Source organism: Larus michahellis, chromosome 2 (assembly GCF_964199755.1).
Source record: "Larus michahellis chromosome 2, bLarMic1.1, whole genome shotgun sequence".
Taxonomy (NCBI): Eukaryota; Metazoa; Chordata; class Aves; order Charadriiformes; family Laridae; genus Larus; species Larus michahellis.
The window spans coordinates 47302712-47320284 of record NC_133897.1 but is presented as its reverse complement, the minus strand read 5'-3'; the positions used below and the strand labels follow the sequence as shown (position 1 = coordinate 47320284).

Sequence of the window (17573 nt, the reverse complement as noted above, 5' to 3'; positions counted from 1 at the left end):
ACCAATTTGGATCAAAATGCTTCAAAACACTGAGATGATACCCCTGCAATCAACACAAAAAGCCCACTGGTATACCAAATGAGGAATCACAACAAAGTTGTCTTGGCAGAAGTTGCATGAAATCTGCAGGGGCAAGAATATTAGCCAGCTCTCACTTCAGCCTCAGCAAAAGCTAGATATTACTGCTTTGGTGCCAACAGACAGCATCCTGATTCCTCGTGCCGCCGCTTCAGAAGGCAAAGCACTCAAATCCTAATGCTAAGGGACCATTGTTCCGTTACAGCAAAATTTCACCCTGAGATAGGCCAAGCTGAAATTCTCTTGGCATACATTACACAAACAGGATTCTACAGGGCTCTTGCATGGGAGAATTATTTTGTTTTGAATTCACCATCTTCTGCCAAGACAGGATTGCACAAGATGGGGATAAGGGTGAGGAGACAAAAGGGCTCAAGGTCCTAAAGCTTCTCCAGGGAAGTACTCGACTCAGGGACCTGTTTTTTCTGACCACAAATCAGTGCTCCCATACCATTTTAACAGGTTTTATCTTAATAGATGAAAGAAATATTTCCAGAAGACAATCATAATTGTGCCCAAGTGAAAACAAGCTTCTTGTTATGACTAAATACAGCTTGCAGCAGCCAACTCACCCCACAACTGACATCTTGAATGCAAGTAACTCTGGACAACTCCTGCATTTCTGCCAAACTAGATGTCATTAATTATGCAGTTCTTTGTTCACAGAAGGCTTCAATTTATAGGTCATATCTTTACTTCCCTTTACTGAGAAATAAGAATTTACACTTCCCTTTCTCTTACAAGCAGAGTCATGCTTTTTCCCCTATTGTTTCATTAAAGCTGTTTCAACAACTGAGAACCTTGTGTCTATGTTTTCAGAGGCAGCCTAATGGCTCTAAAATAACTGTGAAGACAGAAGGTGGAAGATAGTCTTCCTAGCCTAGATGCTTTTATAAATGTGAACGGAAAAATATCAAGCTATCCCATGATTTCTCTACAATTTTACAAATCAAAGTATAAAAGAAAGTTGCTGGCTGGCACCTAAATATATTAATATTCTGGTACATTGGTACATTCCTCCACTTCCGTATTTCCCTACCACCTACCCATTCCCCCGCTTTAATACAGCAAATTTGCTCCCAGTTAAACGTAACTTTTCTAGACTAAATTAAGACTAGAAAAACTCTTTAGGCAGATGTTTTGCTGACAACTGGTAACCAGTTTTTCCAGTCTCCTGGTTTCCAGATAGAGTTGCTGTCCTTCAATGCTAATATTCCTCTTGGCACTCGCATTTCCTATTTCAAGGTTTTATCAGACAAAGAGCCAAAGGGAAACCAAAGGCCATCTTCCAGCTCTGTCTGCAGAGCAGGTGCAAAGAGGGAGCTCTGTTCCATGACCAGCTCCATAACACAAAACAGAAAAAAGTGAAATGAACAGTTAGAAGGGGAATCCCTGCTTTTTTTAAAAAAAAAAAAAAAAAAGCTGTCAAGGAATTAAAAGAAAATTAGCAGATCTATGATAAAAGCATATAAACCCAGCTAATGACAGAATGGACTGGGAGAAAAATATGGTTCTCTCTAACAAGCACAATACTGGAATAGTGATTCCACAAATCTAAAGACCTTAAGTGGTTTGGGATTTTTTTAGTGCTCTTGCAAAGCACCTTTGAACCAGTATGACTGAATGGATTTCAGGGGCAGCAAAGACGCAGGAGTAAAAAATTCCATTTTCAGGACATAATCTGCTGCCAGCTTCAGGACAGAGGACAAAGTTCACTGCTCTCAGTGCCTGATGTTAGAAATTTCAAAGTCATCTGATTGATTTTTTTTTTTTTTTTTGTACTGCAGAGTATGCATTTCTACCATTGACTTTTCCAAGTATAACTCTTTAAGATCTAGGCATTCTGTGCCTTGTGTAGCTATTTATAGTGACAGAAGTATAAGTCGAGATGGGGTTTGGGGGATTATTATTTTTAAATTGAGCATACTATTTAACACAATACAAGCAATTCCTTGGTCTTATTTTGTTGCTAACTTCCTCTCTTTCTCTAGCTCACTACTGGTTTATCTCTAGCACACACCATCGGCCCCACGAGCAGGGTTTGCTTTCAGAGCAGTTACAGATGAGTAGCAGGATACCGTGCTTACTGTGCTTTGAAGCAGAGTTTACCTATTTGCCATGCTGCCTCTAGCCTGAAGGATTAAGCCTAATAACCGCCACACATCAACCCCATTGCCTGAGACAATGGCTCCAAAATGATGCTGTGCAATTTAAAGAATTAACATGGTCACATATTAACTTGTGTGCCCAATTCCTGCTTCATCAGCTTTCAAAGTGCTGAAGCGTGCGTTCATTCCTCCCTTTCCTGTGCCTTGTTCTGAGGATGTATTCTCTTCTCTCCCCTTCTCTTACCCTGCGAGTTTATTTTCTGCCTTCTGGCACACACCTACACTACTTTTCTCACCCCTCAGCCTCATCCCCTAGCTATTTTTACAAACAAAATCCTTCTGTAATTTTCATTTATTTCACACGTGCTACCCCTTCTCTCACTCTCACTTTGAACACAATCACATGTTGGCAACCCAGCCACAGATGCCACCATACACATCGTTGAGCCGAGCACAGAAGCAGCAGTTCCAGGCAATTCTTACTCTACTTTTGCCTCTCCCTGCCTCAAGAGAAAACAGAAGTAGCACCCAGGAAGAGCCTCCCCCTCAGGGAAAAAACAAAAAGCCTCAGACACCAGCAAACCCCATCACAGACACCAAGGATAAACACTACCTAAGCCACCACACACTCAACTCTCAGCTACTTTTTCCCTAAAGCGAGAAGCTGCCTGACACCTCACAAGCTTTCTTGCTTTCCTTACAGCCAGTAGATCACACCCTTACTTCCACGCCTCGTCCTTCCCTGCCTCAGCCACACAGGCCTATCAATAACCAAGTAGTAGTTGGGGCAAGGGAGGTAAGGTCCTGATGACAGTACAGAACACAGGGCTCAGTTTCTCCCCAAACCAACATATTTTAGAGCTATGTTTAGCGTATTCCTGCTTCAGCAACAAAGCTGGTGGGTCTCCTCATGTCTATCCCACTCCAGCCTCTTTCCTAGCAGCTTCCAGTTGCAGCTATTTATCTGCTAAGCATTTTGCTTTAAGAAGACAAAGCAGATACACAAAGTCTACACTGTATTTTCAAATAAGTACAACTACTGATAGGAAAGAGCAGGGCTCTGAAAGGCCATGCTTTTCACAATAACGATAGGAGAACAGAACTAGTCTTGTGCTATTGATAGTTTGTGTCTGGTGTAGCTGTTCCTGGACTGAAGAACGTGTGCAGCTGTGGCTGTGAAGAAACACATTTTTGCCATCAATTCATATGGCTGACACGCAACTCAAGACATAGACCAGTGTCAGCCAAGTGCATATGCTTAAGATGTTATTAATAGCAGGAAAGCAATGTGCAGTATGTGCTCTCCAACTACCAGCACAAGCTTATAAGGCAGAAAGTTCTCACCTGTCTGGCCACCCTCCGAGCTTCCCAGTAAGGTTTAGAGTCTTCTACAGCTTTTCCGATCTTCTTTACCAGTTCATCCAGTTTTACTGTTGCTTCGACCAGCACAGAGCGGAACTTCTGGCGTGCATCCTTCAAAACATTGCAGAAAGGAAAGAAAGGACAAAGACAGATTAGAGCTTTAAAATTTATTTCTACCTGTTTGTTCCTACCTTCAGATTGCTCTTTAGATTGACACACAAGCTGATACATGCGAAAAAGTTACTGTCATTTGGAATAAACCAGAATTTTTCAGTAGAGGTAATAACAGGAATCCAAAACCACATCTGAAAGCTAGCATTCTGGACACCAAATCTTTCAGAGACAGCTTTTATACAAAGCCTGCAGTAGCCTGTGCTGGATGTCACCTCTGGCAGGGTTTCTCAGAGAGGAATAGCTTGTAAATTACTTGCTCTGTGAGGAGGCAAACAGCAGCGTAACAAGTTCTGAGAGGGAGTTCAATGGCAAAGACATCTCATCTAGACAACACTAGAATGGGGCTAGCAGGCAAGCCAAATCCCCACAGCAGGCTGGCAAATCGGCTGGAATCAGCATTTCCTAAACCTTAGTGTGTCCTATCCCTAGTACTGTTTCCCCCAGGGATGCCATTTCCCAATGCAAACAAGGATGGACAGGATTTGCTTCCCATAGGAAGAACTGGACACTTCCCAGATGGTATATTTTCAGGTCAGCTCCTCTTTCTTTTTATATACACATCCTACTTACTTCAATAGCAGCAAAAAGCTTCCAGGTCCTCGTGGGAAGACCCTGCCGTGAAAGCCTATCTTTTCTGCTATGGTTTGTATCAATGGGTAAGGACACCTACTTTCCATTTGATTGTTATTATTTACTACATTTAATAAAAGTAAATTCCAGGTACGTCCAAACTGGACGGGTTGCCCTCTTTACATGATTAGCTGAAGCAATTACAATATTTTCTCTGCTCCACTGAAATTACCACACCTTTAAGCAAAGTGATTCTGATTTCGATCTCAGCATCCAACAGAGACTCTAAATCAATGGAATTATTGCCGAGAGATGCAAATTCAGGCTGGGACTTGGCCCAGGATTTAAGGAGACTAAGAGGAAGGGCCATGTGAGCTCTTGACAAGCCTTGTAATTCTAATTAGAGAGCAGGATTTACACGGACTGCTGGAGTGACATGCTGATTATCAGGAAGCAGCTGGCTTGAAGAAGTGCTCTAGTTCAGGAGGTTTTTGTCATTATTGCTGAGGATTTCTAGAATGCACAACTATTTATTCGTTGGAAGAATTAAAATACATTGGAACCTACCACTGTGCTCTCAGAAGTGGGAAAAAAATGCAGTAATAAATTAGTTTTTACAGAAAAAGCAGCACACTTCAGTAAAAGCTTCTTTGCTTCCTTTTTAGTGTCATCTAACACCTTAACCAGCATCGGTAATACTTCAGTCCAATGCAAATGGCTTTAGATTTTTAAGGTACTCCAATTTATTCTAAGGAATTATTCAAATGGGTAACAAGGTCAAAAATGGAGAATTAAATGCACATTAACTTATAATTTTATTAACTTCAATCCAGACAATAATCTCATTTCCTAGTGAAAGCCTGAAATGCATCATTCAAGCAACACGTATCGAGTCAATGATTTTCTCAGTGAGAAGAGTTTGGCCATTTCTAATTAAAGTACTGGACGATATATGGTTCACTGCTCAAAACGAGTTTCACAAGTAACTGAAGTAAGACTGCAAGCATGATCATGGCGATATCGCAAGAAAAACATTAAGAACTGAAGTATATTTTACAAAAAAAAAAAATTTCCTGCAAGTGCAGAAATAAAAATAAAAACTCATTTCTAAATGAGTGAGCCTGAAGGTTTGTTTTTTACTTTCTTTGTGAAAGTTGCATATTAGGATACTAGTTTTGTAAAGCAAATGATTAAAGAAAAACATAAATGTATACACATTAAGTAAAAAAAGCCACATGCAGTGATTAATCAAAAAATTCAATTCCCATGTTTGTAATATAAGCACTTGGAACAAAGAAGCCATCACTACCAAATATGTGCTTAGAGAGCTACCCCAAATTTATTCATGTAATAATTGTGTACACTCCTATCCAAAAGGAAAAAGAGGACGAGTCTCCATCTGGAGTTTCAGAAAAGAAAAAGAAAAAAAAAAAACCCAACAAGGACAGAGCAGTCAAACTAACAGCAACTTCTGTACTGTTAATCTCCCACCAACTCAGATGAAGCACGTACAAATTACTAAACTGTAACTCATCCCGTAACGAGCACCTGAGGCACAGGTCTTGCAAATGGTTAAGTACATGTTTACCCGTGAGCACGGCCCCACTTCACACAGTACCTAGTTACACAGAATAGGAAGCTTCATCTGAAGAATATACTGATGCGAACTTCCAGTTTATCATTTTCCTCAAAAGACGACTGTTTCCTATTTTGAGGCTTTCTTTGGGTCCAACCATCCTCATTTTTTCCAGTGAAGAATAGTAACAAAAAGCAAAACACCCCAGAACTTTATACTTGTATCATCCATCACATGACTTATTTAAAATGACATTTATTCTCAGGCTTCTGACTCTCAGGAACACAAGCCCACAGGCTCCACCACCTTCTGCATGACAGAATAAGCAGATGCTCCTGCTCCGCGGGGATCTGTCCCCCTACCAAAGGTTTACAGCCATTGCCTTCCGCCACACAACAAGATGCTGAGGTCTCTGAGAAGGTGTAATGCCAAACCCTGCACTATACACACCACTTTTACTCTCCACCAACTCCAACCACACTACAAATGCAAATGATCCCACATTATATATCTACACTGTGTCCAACTTTGGAGTCCCCAGCATAAGAAGGGCATGTACTGTTGGAATGGGTCCAGAGGAGAGCCACGAGGATGACCGGGGCTGGAGCCCCTCTCCTATGAAGACAGGCTGAGAGAGTTGGGGTTGTTCAGCCTGGAGAAGAGAAGGCTCCAGGGAGACCTTATAGTGGCCTTCCAGTACCTGAAGGGGGCCTACAGGAAAGGTGGGGAGGGACTCTTTATCAGGTAGCAGAGTGATAGGATGAGGGGGAATGGTTTTAAACTGAAAGAGGGGAGATTTAGATTGGATGCTAGGAAGAAATTCTTTACTGGGAGGGTGGTGAGGCACTGGAACAGGTTGCCCAGAGAAGCTGTGGATGCCCCATCCCTGGAAGTGTTCAAGGCCAGGCTGGATGGGGCTTTGGGCAGCCTGGTCTAGTGGGAGGTGTCCCTGCCCATGGCAGGGGAGTTGGAACTGGATGATCTGTAAGGTCCCTTCCAACCTAAACCATTCTATGATTCTATACACCATGTGTGTTCCTGCAGCAACCCAGTGCATTCACACTACCCAACCTCCTCAGTCCAAACGGATCCAGCTTTCATGGTCTCAGTGACCACGGCTCCTATCTGGGAGCTATGGCAACATCTCCCGTGATCAGGGGCACAGCTCCCTCCTGCAAACAGGCAGATGCACTCAGTGCATCAGCTCAGTGTGTGGCAGAGCATCTGTAAAAGTCATCACCCTTGGGACAGTCCAAAATTCCCCTGGCAGGCACCCTGGGGAAGTTTAAATACGAAATACAGGTGCAGCGGCTATTTTTACTCTTCATGTGAAAACGGGGCAATTGCATCCAGGCAATTGCACCAGGAGCACTGGGCTTGGTGCACTTGCTACTTACGTGACATGAAAAGCACATTTGCGGTTCACAGGAAGGATGGGCCTGTGGTCAAGGCAATAACATGGGAATCAATTTAATTCCCTGCTCTACGTTCAGATTCCTGTCTTACTGTCAGTGAGACACTTTGACCCATGCAAAACGGTTCAAAGATATAAATCCTCTTAGTGGTGTTTTCTGTAAGAACACTCACGTCAAAAACTTAGAGGCTCAGGAACAGCACAACAGTGCAGTTCATCCGTGGTCCCCAGCATGAGGGAAGCCTGTTAGGAAGACAACCACACCATCTTCAACTTACTTATCAAATCCTCTGGTGTGATGTGCCTCTCTACCAAGTGTTACTACTCAACTGTCAAACTCTTGCTTCATTCAGACCTTTACCTAGCACACAAGGATAATAGAGAAAGGAAAAGACAACAATTCCTGCAACTTGCTGCCACGAGCAAAACTGAGACAGCACAGCATATGCCATGCAACTTTTCTAGCACAGTCCTCAATTCCTAGTTTCTGTATTTCAGTTCCCTGAAAGATGATGCTTCCCCAGCAGCAACGCCTGTTATTGATAAAAGTAAGTATGCAGCCTTAGGTGCAAACCCTGAGTGTCACACTTAACCATTTCTGGGTTTGGTTTTTTTTGAAAAAAGCACATGGGATTGTTTTTCTCATCACTGCACTGCATACCTACACAGACTAGGTAAACTGTAACAGAAGCAATGCAACTGACAAAAGACATCTCAAACACACAAACAACATTTCAAAAGCACATTTTCCCCTCTACTCACTCAATCTTCTGTGGTCATTTTTAAGAGCACCTTGTTACTGATTTTGCAAACAGAAAGGCAATATTGAAAGCTGGCTGGCTAACATTTCCAATGTTTTCTCCCTCCTATTTGCTCAAAGGAGATGATGATAAACCTTTTTAAAGCTCGGCAAAATTAAGGCACTTTGCCCTCAATGCACGTTGCAAGGAGCAAAAGAAAAAAAAAAGTTGGAGTTGAAACTTCTCACTTAAGTTATAGTCTTAATAACTAGACTCTGACTAACTAGGTGTTTGTCACACACATGCTCCAGCAGGCATGGCACTTCGTGCATCTTATGAATAGCTGTAGTTTACTTTGCAACATATTGTCCTAGGCCTGTAAGAGCTCTACTCTTATCAACTTTCTTCCTGGAAAACCTTAGCACTTTTCTCTGAAATTATAGATTTCACAAGCACAGGTTTAGGAAGCATGCCAGTCTTCTACCCCATATATGTTTTTACTGCAATAGTTCATTATTAAAAGCAGATTTAGCTGCTCAAGAGCAAGTTACTGGAAACAATCTGCTACTGCCTGCACCAAGAGAGGGACCACACTTAACGACAGGCCGTCCATACAGCAGCGTTTTGGAGATCCACCCTCAAACAGGGAAAGAAACTAAAATACAATTTTACACTTACACTGCACCTGTTGGAGAATAAAGCGTGCTTGTTTTCCTCTCTCATGAGTGATGGTGATGAGCTGGTGTTAGATGCCAGATGACAGGCAAATAACTATTGCCGCCCATCAAATGAAGCATGTATTTTCAAACAATTTTCTGTTGAAAATTAAGTTAACACATCAACTGGGTATGAAGCATCTTAGTACCAAGCACATCTAAATTTCATTTACAAAGGCAGTCCTACGACCTTGGTGCGCAATGCCTCCGAGAATCCATTAAACCAGCCGGAGAAGTGCATGGGAAATGAAATTGCTGACTGAGAGACAGACTTCATCTATTTCCAAGAGGCAGGCAGTATCCATACCTGACTACCTCTGCTACAGAGACCTACCCAGCTGCAAAAGCTCATTTCCAAGTTAAAATAGCATTGGTATCAACAATGTCCAAGTGTGAAAACAGGTGGGCTTCCCAGTTACATACGCACCAGATTTCTGAGCGCATGCGCACACTCAGAAATCTACCTCAAAGCAAAGAGGTTAATGATATTTTTAACATCTATTTGGTGCCTGAGCAGTTCAAGTAAACCAGACTGACTACCAAACCTTAAAAACAAAGTGCAAGGAAGGGGTTAAGTAACATCTCAGTTTCTAAGCATGGGGAAAAGTCTTTTTTTTCCCCACACAGCTACTAGTTTGCCATCTAAGAACGATAAAAATTGGTATTTGGAAGTTGCTCTAACCTCCTGCTTGCAGACAGTTACAGACTGAGACTACAAATACACTGCTATTTTCAGTCCTCTTAGAAGAAGAGGGAGGAAAGCAGACCGGGTGCTCCTTCCAAAACAAGATTGCTCTGCCTAACCCTTCCTCCCTCCCTTAGACTAGAAACCCACCTCTGCTTCAAGAATGTGAATCAAGTAAAGTCCTTTGACTCGCTCAGGCAACAAAATCTTTCCAGAGCCATCGCAGAGGAAGGAGCCTTTCCTTACTCATCCGTGGATGAAAGCAGACGGCAAAAAAACAAGCAATCCACACAGAGGAACCATTTCCCATGGAAACAAGTAGATTATAAAGAGACACGGAAAGATTTGCCCTGCTAGTGCTGGACAAATCCATCAAGCGTGTATATCGCACTCCAAAAACCAGCAGGAATACCAGCCAGTGAGCTGCTTCTCCCTTATCTGTGTACTCTTATGGACACTGGAAAATGCTGCACAGGGATGCTGATAAGGTGGCGGATGTTTCCACAGATAGACATTTCCCCCGGCTGAGCAGGCCTGCTCAGAATGAGATTCCTGCCACTGACAGGCCATTTTTCTAAAACTTGAAAGATTGAGGATTTTTTTTAAAAAGTCTACTTAACTTGAAATATTGAGGACTTATTTTTTTTCCAAAAAGCCTACTTAGAATTTTTGTATGTGACAGGGTCAAAAGCTTGAGCTTTACCCCAAAATCAAATATTTTAGTGAGGAAGTAAGAAGAGCAACTCTAAATAAGATAACCTTTCCCCTTCTGAGAGGGGTTCAAATGCTGGCAAGGCTCATAAGTTGAAAGAACACCACAAGTGAAACACCCCTCTCCTTTGACTCTATCCAGCACCAACCCGGGGGACCTTTAGGATAAATCCAGGGCTAGAAGTAACACAAAGACACACAGATCAGGACAAGAGGATCTAGGCAAGCATACAAGAAGCATCCTAACCAGGCCCTACTTACAACAAGCATGGCTGAAAGCAGCACTGTTCAGCTCTAGCCTTCATGTGCAGTCGTCTCCCCTTACCAAACACTGGCAAGCTCGTAGCTCCAGCAACACAAAAACTCTTACTAACAGAAACCACATTTGGGATAGCTGAGATTCCAGTGGTAATTTTAATGGCATGTGCTGTGTTTCCCCTCCCTGCAATGCTGCCAGAGGGTCCCTGGGTGAATTTGTTACATCTGAATTGTACTTTCAGGAGCCAGTCAAAGATGTGTATGAGTTAGCTGGACAGGCGAGTTATGCACATTTGTTAAGTACATTTGCAACTCCTGATGCGAGTTCAGATGGAGATACATTTCCAATAAACAGGAAAAAAGCTCAAATAGCAAGGCGCCACTCTAACTTGCATTTGGCCAAAACATACTTGTAGCTCCACTGCAAGATGTTTCCCCTCCACCTCTTCACAGACATGTCAAACGTAAACAGGGATGTTAGCGAAGCCAAATGTTAAATCCCTCAGAGGACCCTTATCATCCTTTTGCTGTGTCAGTAATGCTCAGCGTTGCACTTACTATGAGCAGCATTATGGATTTTAAATCAAGCCTAATCAAAGATTCATTAACAGGCAATACATTAACGCAACATATAACTACCAGCCACTCAGTGCCCTTTAGCAGCTCCGCAATTCCTGAACAGGCTGTGAGCATCATCAGGTCAGGATATTTCTCCAGGGTTTAAGAGGATAGGTCAAACGAGCAAAAAATGAGTAACTATATCACGTAAAAGAATAGATGTAGCCAACTTCAACATATCTGTTCAAGTCATGCATGTAAATCCACCCCTCTCACAGGTGGCTTGGGTGCAGAACTTATTTAAAAAAAAAAAAATGGCAGGCTGATCAACTTAAAACAGAATTCCCCATTTTATCACCTCTGTGAGCAGCAAACACCAATGTTTTCTACATCATTCAAACACGGACATGTCTGTAACTACACCAAGAAAGTGTAATCTCAAAATCCTAGAAGCCTCTACTGATTTCAGCCCTGTAACATTTCCATCTGGTAAAGCAGCATTTTTCCTTCCATTTTGCAGATGTAAACACAGCAACAACAAAGGCGTTGGGTTTAGAAGCATTTAACACCTACAGCCTTTTTTTTTTTTTTCCAGTTAATGGGAACTGGAGATAGTCAGCAGTCCCATTTAGAGCAACTCATGCAAAGCTACAGGAAGCCCAGAATAGACTCACAGTACTTAGATGCCACAAGGTTACTCTTCCTGCTTTATCAGAGAGTACATCAAGTCACAAAAACACCAGTGTCTTTTTCTGAACTTCCTTCAAAGAAATATACCTTCTACCCAAATGCTCACATTGCTTTTCCACATTATTCTGGGAAAAAATTCAACTCTGGGAATGTATGGACCACAAAGTAGTGCTTCAGGAAGCTGGCAACCAGCATCTTGTGCTGTAAATAGCCTAATGGTACGGTCTGTGTTCCCATTAAAGTCAATGATGAGCAGATATCGCAAACATGAGGAAAATAATAATAGAAGAATAGGATAAATATAACTCCATTGTCTGGTTAAAAAAAAAAAAAAATCCCATCTTTCTTCTAATGAAATATCTTACAATAGCAGCAACACCACAAACTAGGAAGGGGTAGCAAGAGGGACCCAAAGCAGCTAATACAAGCCAAAAGAGCAAATCTTCAAAGGCAAACTGAGCACAGCTCTCCCAGAAGCCCACGTTTTCAGCAGCATTCAAGGATTTTTGAAGTCTTTGAAGCAGAACAATCCCAGTTCTAAACTCCCCCTTCCAAACTCTGGATTTATCCTATAAGGCTGCTTGGCAAAGCTTTTTTTTCTCCAGAGTATGAATGCAGGGCTTTTCTTCTAACCACAAGTGTTGGGTTTTGGTTTGTTTTTTTTTTTAATATCTCTCCTCTAGAAAAGACTTAAGTCCATTTAAAATGCATTTATCAACATGTATATAAATTAAGCCTTGCTTACATCATCCAACTGCATTTGTCCTCAAAATTTAAGCAGATCGAAAGTAATGAAAATCTTTCTGGATTAAAAATTATGCAGTTCTATGATACTACAAACTGGCTTCAATCCAGTAAGATTTTTGGATGAAAAGTGAAGAGGAAACATTCATGAAAATCATACTGTTGATGATATTTCCACTTAATTCCATCAAACACTGCCTACAGTAAGTACTACAGACACATCTGCAGTAAACATCTAATAGCATAGAAGTTGAAAGCATCATATAATCATTCTCTGCACTATCTGACACCTAGTATTTCTTAGGCTAAGTAAGGTAAGCGATAACATTAAGAGCAAACTAACATGGAAACAGTGCTCTCTTATTTACAATTAAATATCCAGGAGCCTTTCGGCCTTTAGAGCTCAGCATGTGTCACATACAGAGTAGCTACAAATCTCCAGGCTCTACAAACACTTGAACACATGAATAATTTTAATCAAGCAGTAAAATCCCATCTTAAGTCACTGGGACTTATTTCATGAGTATGCATTTGCATTATTATTACTATTCTATCTGCTTCATAATATGTCCTCAGTGCAAGGTTATGGCAAGATTAATGAAATCCAGGCAACTATCCATAGTACCATCTTTCAATTTCAGCACCTCAGCATGAAATAAGGAGACTGAAGAGATACATATAATGATTTATTTTTTTTTAATATATGTATATAAAGAGTCCTGACGTCCATTTAATTGGTACTGTTGCAGACTAGCATACTGATTTTTAAAGTTCACTCATCAAATTTAAATCAAGCTAGTGACATAGAACAGTTTTCACAGCTGAAATATAGTTTAATTTTGTATAACAAATAGTCCGCCATTCTACTAAGTTTATTTGCCAATAAATTCATGATCTACATGCCACAAAGCACAGAAAATGCAAACAAGTAGGGAGAAGAAAACAGCCACATAACAAGGCTGCTTTGTTTCCAAAGAAGTTCATAACCCTGTGTTCTGTTTGGTGCATACAGTGGATACTCAAATATTTTAAAATACTACCAGAACCCATCCCATGCTGCAGGTACCCATCTCATGAAAACACCCATAAAAGGAAAAAAAAAAAAAAAAAAAAAACACAAACAAAACCACACACACAAACACAGACTTTGACATTTTAAAGATACAGAAGAGAAATCTATAGATGTTCATAACTGCAATCTCAGCATGGTTTGATACAGTATTCAAAATATTGTAATATTATCAATATGATTTAGGATGTAAAGTAGCATTTTATGCCAGTTTTCCTTTAGCAGCATATTCATCTTACACTTCCACTGACTTTTTCTTCTTTGTTTTGCAGTTAAAAAAAAAAATTAGACGCACAAGTAGGACAGTTTGTTTTGATTTGTTATAAGATCAATAATGCTGAACCTTCCAGAATAACTACCAAGTAACCGAAGCTCAAATCTGAGGCTTTAGAAACAATTTCTTCAGAACTTTCTATTAGATTTTTAAGTGTCCAAGAAAAACTCTTTTCCCAACCAGGAAGCCTTTTCCTTCGTGACTTTCCTTACTCAGAAAGTAATGACAAAAAAGGCAAAACTAACAAGCTAAAAAAAAAATAGCCACCAAGGAGGAGATCCTGGCAGATAATTGTATGGCAAAGACCTCTTAACCAAATAAACTTTCACTGTCTATAATCACAAGAACACAAACCCAAACCAGTGCCCTGTAAAAACAGAACTTGTCTAAGTTTAGTTTCAAAACCTAAAAATAGAGTTTGGCAGTTTGTGCATCAGGGGGTTCTCCACATAGGGTTTTCACACTGTCAGCATCCCTCTACCTTCTCCCTTTCTGTTCCAGCTGTTAGCTCGATTCACACCTTTAAAAAAAATCACCAGACTCTTGCTGCCGAATTACCATTCAGGATGGGGCAATTCAGGAGGGAACCTACTCAAAAATACCGTTCTATTGCTCTCAAAATCCAACATGCACGAAAGGAAAATGAAAGGAAAAATTCCGTACCTCTAGCTCCGTCTCTCTGCGATTAATATCATCTGTAGATTGATTTAGTTTTTCCAGCTCCCCCTAGAAAGAAAGAACGAACAAAAGGAAAGTCAAACATATTAAGAAATCGGGGGGGAAAAGTGTCTGAGAAGGCTCATTCAGCATCCCCACTGAAAGCTCACAAGGGCTGTGGCTTACAAATTCAGCGAAAAGAGGAAACCTTGAGACATTTAGAATAACTTTACCACTGGTCTTCTACTTTGCTACGTACAAGAAAAATAATCAGAAACGCTCTACAGTTTTTATTTTAAGGCAGTACGTTTCCTGTTCTGGCTTATTCCTCACTATTAAAAATAAACATAAGGTACAGTAAGTTCTGTCTTGCTAATCAATATAGTCACTATCTGCTAGTTTCCAGTGAGATACACACACACTCCACAAGGATTAGCATAAAGTTAGTACTATCACAGGAGACATAAAGTGAAAGGACAGCATTGATAAGAAACGTGTCTTGCAGCGCATGAGAGGCATTTTACTCTGGATTTTGGCAAACCATTTTAAAACACAACCAGTCAAAAGGACATATGATTATGTTTACTTAGTCTGCCTTCGTGCCAACATTTTGATCTCTTAACAGCAAAAACAAAGGTGGTAAATCCTTTGAATAAATATTTACTAGAGGTGGTGTTGGCATGAATGAAGTTACTGTAAAAACAAAGCTCGTTCTTAATGACTTTCTTACCACAAAAAGCAACCCTCAGGAGCAGACTCCGATAGCCCTCTTTATTTAAGCAACATGTTACTCCATGTGAGATCCTACAATTTCAACAGGAGTGTTTTCTAACTCAAACGTTATTTAATTTTCAACCGGTGTAACAGAATCTGCCTTGAAATGCTTAGCTGTATAAACGGAACACTGTAAATTGATTGTCACTCCAGTGATTTCCCACTAGGTTACAAGAATGACTCTGGTTACAATAAGAAAGGAATTAATTGCAACAGTTTAGTTTTCTTATCCTTTGAGGTCAGATTTCATTTGCGGCTCCTAGGATTTGGAAGATACATACCTGCATGTCCACGTTTTCTGAAACATACACTCATACAGAAATTACCTAATGGCCTTTTACCGTAAGGCTAAGAGCACTATGGCTCTCACAGAGGCAAACACAGCAACCCTGTTTTTTCAGCCGAACAGTAAACTTAACAAAAACACTGTTTAACCAACAATGCGCAAATCAGGTATGTGGAAACATGTTGCAAGCTGCAGAACCTAAGGCCAAAATTACATCAATAGACACTAATGGAGCTCAGCGTCTCAAAACCAGGGCAGTAACAGGCTAGCTTTTGGCTGAGGGCCTCTCTATGTGTAACCATGTTTTGTGAATTTTGCAACTGCTCTCCTCGGCCCTGGAAAAGAAACGTTCACAATGGAGAAAAGAATGACAATTACAGCAAGGAGGGCCCCGTGCCAAGGATCCATCCCCTCAGCAATGTACACACATGCTTATATTCACTCATGACAAACAGTCCCAGAAACGCTGGAGGCAAAAGCCATAAATCTGCAGAGACCTAAAAATACATTTCATTTCAGGGACCACAGCGTGCTGAAGTTTACACTAGGCAATTGGTCAAGACATGATTCGGGGGAGAAAAGCTTTGTTTAGAAACCATGCAAGAATAAAAAGCATTTTGGAAGGCGTTCATAGAAAGGAAACAGCATCTTCCACTAAAGCCCCTTTTTTAAAGAAACAAAAATAATTTTTAAATCTCCGTTTCCCCCCCATTTAGGAATTTCTGAGCACCAGCCCTGTTTCCACGAGCAAGGTCACGCCGTCATGGCCAAAAATAAGAGGGGAGGGGGATTTCAGCAGCAGAAGGAGGAAGGACGCCCGACCGGAGACCGGGGCCGCGGGGTAACAAAAGGCTGGGGAGCCCCGGGGCCGCTTCCCCCCACCCGGCGGGTGACGAGACACCCGGGGCTGCTTAGGCAAATGTATATATATACACACACACACACACGTGTGTATATGTATGCATATATATGTACCTATATATGCGTCCGTACATATGCGTTAAAAAGCAAAGATCAAAAATAAAAGGCAATCATTATAATAATTACTATATAAATTATATACATTTAAAAACAAATTTTACAATTAACACACACACACACGCCCCCCCCCTCCCCACCCCATCCCACCCCCCCGGAGAGGCCGGCAAGGCGCGGCGCCCCTCACCTGGATGCGGGGATCCACCTCCTCTTCCTCGGGCCGCGGAGCCTCCTCGGCGGCGCGGCCGCGCCTGCCCCCCGCCTCCATGGCGGCAGCCCCGCTTCCTCCCTCTCCGGCTCCGGTTCCTCCGGCCCCGGCTGCCGGCGCCTCCCGCTCCGCCGCTGCCTGAGCTCCGGCTCCGGCGCCGCGGCCGCCCCGGCCCGGTCCCCGCCCGGCCCCGCCTCCGTGAGGGAGGGGGGGGGAGCTGTGGGGAGGGAAGGGTTCCCCCCCCACCCCGTCTCTTTGTGCATTCGCACCGCAAGGAGGAAATGAGCGCAAAATTGCGGGGTTTCCTTCTTTTTTCTTTTTTTCTTCTTTTTTTTTTTAACCCTGCTTCCCTCTTCCCCCACACCCCTTTTTTTGTGTGTTAACGCTTGTGTTTTGCCGTGCTGGGTGCCCCACCGCCCTCAGACCAAGTGCGTGCAACTGAAACCAAGATGAGTAGTTTCAGGTGGAGGGAAATGCTAACGAGACTTTTTTTCTTCTTTCTTTTTTATTTTTATTTCGCCCCCCCCCGTTCTTCTTTCATCTTTTTTTCAGGCTCTGCTGGGGGCTGACATGTCTACGGAGAAGAAAAGGGAGGAGATAAAAATAATAAAGGCACTTTCAACAACCTTGAAAATTCAGATGAAACCCAGATTTCTATTGTGTGGCAGCTGAGCAAGCCACTATTGTACTTACTGGATGCAGCAGAACAAGACATACTAAAGACATGTCCTTTTGTTGTCAGTAAAGAGGAACTTCTTGCAAGAAGCACTGATATGATGTACGTGCATGGCCTCTGGCTAGCAGAACACTTCAGATTAGGGTCTCCTTAATCATGGGGGCAGTGCCCAAATTGGCACCCAAACACTAACGGGTGGGCAACCCCTCTGACCAGCTGTAATGGGCTGCCACACCTCTTCATCTCTCTGGCCTCGGGCATAGCTGG

The 17573-nt window shown here is 42.0% G+C and overlaps 1 protein-coding gene across 1 annotated transcript in view; it reads right to left on the bottom strand.

The window, feature by feature from the left end:
- The window catches only part of SH3BP5 (SH3 domain binding protein 5), a 52770-nt gene extending 35680 nt beyond the window's left edge, over window positions 1-17090 (bottom strand). Inside the window, exons 1-3 of the mRNA XM_074575161.1 lie at window positions 16610-17090; window positions 14391-14453; window positions 3531-3659 (exon numbers count right to left, since the gene is read on the bottom strand). Of these exons, the coding sequence (XP_074431262.1) occupies window positions 3531-3659; window positions 14391-14453; window positions 16610-16690 (273 nt within the window). The 5' untranslated portion in view covers window positions 16691-17090. The remainder of the gene's footprint in view (window positions 1-3530; window positions 3660-14390; window positions 14454-16609) is intronic.
- Window positions 17091-17573: the final 483 nt, after the last annotated feature.